The sequence below is a fragment of the Pygoscelis adeliae genome, unplaced genomic scaffold (assembly GCF_000699105.1).
Source record: "Pygoscelis adeliae isolate BGI_AS28 unplaced genomic scaffold, ASM69910v1 Scaffold407, whole genome shotgun sequence".
In the NCBI taxonomy this organism is placed as follows: Eukaryota; Metazoa; Chordata; class Aves; order Sphenisciformes; family Spheniscidae; genus Pygoscelis; species Pygoscelis adeliae.
The window spans coordinates 1,412,859-1,417,837 of record NW_008825251.1 but is presented as its reverse complement, the minus strand read 5'-3'; the positions used below and the strand labels follow the sequence as shown (position 1 = coordinate 1,417,837).

At 56.3% G+C, this 4,979-nt stretch overlaps 1 protein-coding gene across 1 annotated transcript in view; it reads right to left on the bottom strand.

Moving 5' to 3' along the window:
• Positions 1-1,444: 1,444 nt before the first annotated feature.
• Positions 1,445-4,979, bottom strand: part of LOC103921406 (sacsin-like) — an 11,536-nt gene continuing 8,001 nt past the window's right edge. Inside the window, exon 7 of the mRNA XM_009329366.1 lies at positions 1,445-4,972. Coding sequence (XP_009327641.1) covers positions 1,445-4,972 — 3,528 coding nt within the window. The remainder of the gene's footprint in view (positions 4,973-4,979) is intronic.

Here is a 4,979-nt window from a genome sequence, read left to right as displayed (position 1 = left end):
CCAGCGGATAAACAACAGATGCGGAACAACAACCGGGATGGGGAGCAGGCGGGGGTCGGTGTGGCCGTCAGCCTCCAATGAGGAAGGAGTTGGGGGCGCGTGAACAGTTGTTATGAAGCGCGCGTCCGAGCGTGTGAACGACTGTGATTAGCCAATTGTAAGTTGTTATGAAGTGCATGTCCGAGTGCGTGAATGACTGCAGTTAACCAATTATGGGTTGTTATGAAGCTTGTGTCTGTGGCACATAACTATATAAACCCTGTTGTAAGTCTAAATGAAGGAGGATGACCATACCCATATTGGGCTCTATCATTACTCCGGATTCGTGACTCCCGCTCCGCCGCCGGCAAAGATCCGGGAAAACTCCGACAAATATTCCTTTGTACTCGGTATCAACACCACAGCAGGTGGAGATACTCTGAAGGAACCTGCAGCCCGTGAAAAGCCCACACTGGAGCAGGCTCCTGGCAGGGACTACGGCCTGTAGAGAGGAGTCCACACCAGAGCGGGTCTTCTGGCAGGACCTGTGGCCCCGTGGGGGACCCACGCTGGAGCAGTCGGTACCTGAAGGACTGCAACCCATGTAAGGGACCTATGTTGGAGCAGTTCTTGAAGAACTGCAGCCCGTGGGAAGGACCCACATTGGAGAAGTTAGTGCAGGACTGTCTCCCATGGGAGACACCCCACACTGGAGCAAGGGGAACAGCGTGAGGAGGAAGGAGCAGCAGAGACAAAGTATTATGAGCTGACCCCCAATCCACATTCCCCATTCCCCTGCGCTGCTTGCAGGGAGGAGGTAGAAGAGTTGGGAGTGAATTTGAACCCAGGAAGAAGGGAGGGGTGGGGGGAAGGCGTTTTTAGGTTTGTTCTTATTTCTTACTATCCTACTCTGTTTAATTGGCAATAAATTAAATTAATTTCCCCAAGTCGAGTCTGTTTTGCCTGTGACAGTACTTGGTGAGTGATCTCCCTGTCCCTATCAAGATCCATGAGATTTTCATCGTATTTTCTTCCCCTGTCCTGTTGAAGAGGGGGAGTGATAGAGCAGCTTGGTGGCTGGCCAAGGACCACCACAGTCCTCTAAACCCCTTCATCACCACCTTCACCTTGCACACACCCCCAGTCACCCATGACATCTCCATGTCCCCTGACCACACTGTTAGTGAAGGGTCTACCAGCATTGCAACATTTATTATTGTACTTTATTTCCCCTGCTCCCAAGGCATGCCAATGGCACATGTTACCCCATGACTTTCAGTGGCGTAGGCCCCCTATCTGCCCCCAAACCCCTCCTGCCTTAGTCCAGCTCTGCTGCAGGGCTGGACAGTCTGGAATTGCCTGTGGCAGGTCTGTGACAAATCCATGGTGAGTCCGCGACAGGTCCGTGGTGGGTCCATGGTGGTCCCGTGGCCAAGCTGCCAGTGCTCCCTCTGTGGGGACATCCTCACATTCCACCCACGTGGTCCTGCAGCCTCACCAGCACTCCTTGCACCCGCTTCAGTACCTCCTCCTCATCCACACTGTGGAAGGCCTCGTTGGGGGTGATGGGGAAGGGGTGGTAACTTGGGTACTGTGTGGCCTTGCCATCCATGCCACAGTCATGCAATGAGTTCACCTCGTCTGCCAGGCCCCTCAGCTTTGGCTCCACTGCTTCCAGCCATTGGGCCAGCCCCACCAGCCCCATTGGGACATCAAAGGCCTCACCATGGCAAAGTACGGCAGCCAGCAGCGCCTTCTCCAGGGCCTGGTGAACCTTGAAGAGGACCCAGTTGGGACAGCAGTGCCTAATGTCATTGTGGGCTGCCTGCAGGTCACTCTTGGCCTGCCGCAGCCACCGCTGGGCCTCTGGGATGGATGGAGTCAGGGCCATGGCCTCCTCATTGCACAACCAGGAGCCATGGCCTTCCTGTTGCCAGCAGTGGTGCTGGGCAGCACTTGCAGGGTTGTGCTGGAGGTAGAGGTCCCGCAACACCTTTGGCTGCTTGACAGCACACAGCTGCCACAAGGTTGCCACGCTGTGATCCACATTGCCATTCACCTCTGACATCAGGCTGTGGCAATCCTTCCATGGCTTCCCGTCTGCCACAGCCTCCTCCTGCAGCCTCTTCTCCAGCTCTGACTCCAGCACTGGTGCCATGACCTCCTCTGGCTCTGGTGCAGCACCCACCAGTGCCACATCATTCTCCTCCAGAACAAAGGCCACGTCCTGTGGCTTCTGGCAGACCAGCATTTCACGCAGCACTGACAAGGCGGGTGCCTCCAGCTGTCCACCCAGGATGATATTGATCTCCTGTGCTAGCGTCTCCAGGATCCTCAGCTGGTGCCGGTCCAGCACCATATCTGCATGCCGGATGTAGAGGAGCCGCTGGGCACCACCAGCCGGGCACACATGGATGACCTGTGGCCGGGAGCTGCCCTCCACCTTTGCACCACAGTGGACCAGAACAGTGCAGATGTCCTCGCAGCACTGTACTTTCAGCTGCTCCACTGCAAAGTCACCATGCCACTCCATTCTCATCATAGCCCTGCAGCTCTGCCACCGGAGCAGGGCCTCCAGCCCCATCCTAAACCACGGTGATACCAGGAGGGTCTGCAGACGCCTCTGCCCAGGGCAATGAGAACCGTAGCGACATAGCTGCAGACTGCTCTCCTCCAGCTGCTGCTCCATCACCTCTGATAGGGCCCGTGGCCGCAGGCGCTGTGGTAGCATTTGCAGCAGCCACCAGGCATTACACCCCGTCCCCGGCAATTCAGCCATAAACACAAAGGTCTTCCCCAAGGCCCTAGAGGTACTTGAGGACACGCAGTCATTGAAGTACAGACTGTGGGATGACTCTAGGCAGTCAGCAGTGCTCAGCAAGTACAGCTCAGCCACAGTAGAGAAATCAGGGGGCTCCAGTGCGTCCTGCAGCAGCTGGAAGAAGTGCCGTGTGGCCAGCAGGACTGTCTTCTTCTGGATAGTATTGAGGGTCCCACTGACACGGCTCTCCTGGTGGATTTGGGCCAGGACACGGCTGTAGTGAGTCAGCGTGGGGAGCAGGACCACCCCAAGGCGTTGCAGGAGGTCTCCATAGACAGCCATGTGGGGGTCAGGTGTGAGGAGAAAGGGGTAAAAGTCAGCCTCATCCGGGAGTGATGTCACCACTTGCCATGGCATGGCCATGTCCCCTGACTTGGCCAGCACCACAGGCAGCTCAGCGAGGCGCCCTGCATCCACCTCCTTCAGACGGGTCTGCAAGAAGTTGTACACCTTCTGGAGCACGCTGGCCCGTGTGTTCACCTGCTGTGGTGTCTGGCAAGCTGCCCTGCACACCTGCTCCAGGTTGGCCACCACCAGGGCGGTGGGTATCTCTACAAGGACTTCCATGACCTCCAGGAGGTCCTGCTTGAGTGTAAAGGACTTCGGCAGGATGGTGGCTGATGTCCACAGGAGCTCAGCCACATCTTCTTGGCAGTGGTAAACGCTGCCCTTCAGGGCCACGGGCTTAGTGCAGGCTGCAAAAGGTGGGTGGAGGTTGATCAAGTTTGGAGGGATGTCCATGGGAGGCAGGAAGTGGATTGAGGCAATTTGCCTCAGGAAACCCTTTGGCAAAGGATTGTCCAACAGGGTGCCAAGCTCTTTGAGCATCTCCTGCTGTCGTGCTAGCAGGTCTTCAGTGTGGCACCTAGCCCAAGTGGCTTCACGCTCTATCTTTAGGGCCAGTGCCACAAAATCCTCCACAGAAAGGCTGGTGCGGACACCTGCCTGAAGCAGGAAGTCCTTAGCAGCTTCCCAATTGTAACCTAGCTTCTCAAAGAAAGACTCAGGCACAAAGCGGTGTTGGAGCTGCAGGGTGCAGAAGGAGGGTGTGTTGTTGTAGAAGTAGGAGGCGCAGCGCAGCACATCGTGGGTGTCAGGTATAAAGGCCACAGTCTGAAAAGCTGCCACAACATCTTCCTTGAACTTAATGTCACAGATGTGTTGCAGAGCAAAGAACAAGCGCACAGCTGCCATAAGCTCTTGCACTGTGAGCTGGGATAGCCGGGGCAGCACCACAGTTATGAAGAGCTGCTGGTCATTTGTGAGCTCCCACTGCAAATCCTTAGCCAGCTGCTGGTGGATCTTGTCTGCTGTGAGCAGCAATGTGCCCTCCTCCAGGTTGTACAGGGCTTGGACATCCAGAGGCAGTTTTGGGAACTGGCTGCTGAGCAACAGTACCTTGCGGTAGGGTTCCACAGGTACATAGCCCCCATCATACTTCTGGAAGAGAGGCAGGAGCTGGAGCTGTTTCAGCTCCGATGAATTCAGTTTTCCCTGCATAAAGCGCAGCAGGCCAGTAACATCCCACTCACCTAAGTCCCTCCAGCGGAGATCAGCTCTGGTGTCCACCAGCTGGGCCAGCACAGCCCTGGGATCTGTGGCCTGCAGTGCCCTTGTCCTCAGGCAATGGTAGGTAAAGTCAAGAGGCAGCAGGGACTTCTGGAGCACAGGGATGCCCAGTGTGTGCAGCACCTTGGCCACCTCTGTGTCACACTCAAAAAGAACTTTGGGGAGGGAGGATAGTGGCAGGAGGTGCTTTGAGCCTGTCTCACCCCCCTGAACAGGCAGCACCACCACATCCTGAAGATGATCCATGAATAAGTTCATGTTCGCCGCCACCTCCTTTTCGGCCTTCGTGGCTCTGTAGATCACAGTTCTGAAGAACTCCCACAGATCCTTGAGCCACTTCTCCCCCTGTGTGGTCCAGTTCAGCTGACCCAGTGCCTCCTGGATGAGTGGTGTGGCCTCCAGGAGGCCAAGCTCCTTCACAAAGCGAGGCAGGGTCAAGTCAGAAATTAACTTGTCGGCAAAGCGGTGGCAGTGGTGGGGGAAGAGGTGTGCAAAGGAGTTGTGGAAGACTGGCTGGTGGATGCTGAGGGCATGCAGGCAGCCATCTTGTGTGGCCAGCAAGGGCAGGCCTTCCAGCTCTTCCTCGTTCACATTCCGCATGGGCTCCAGG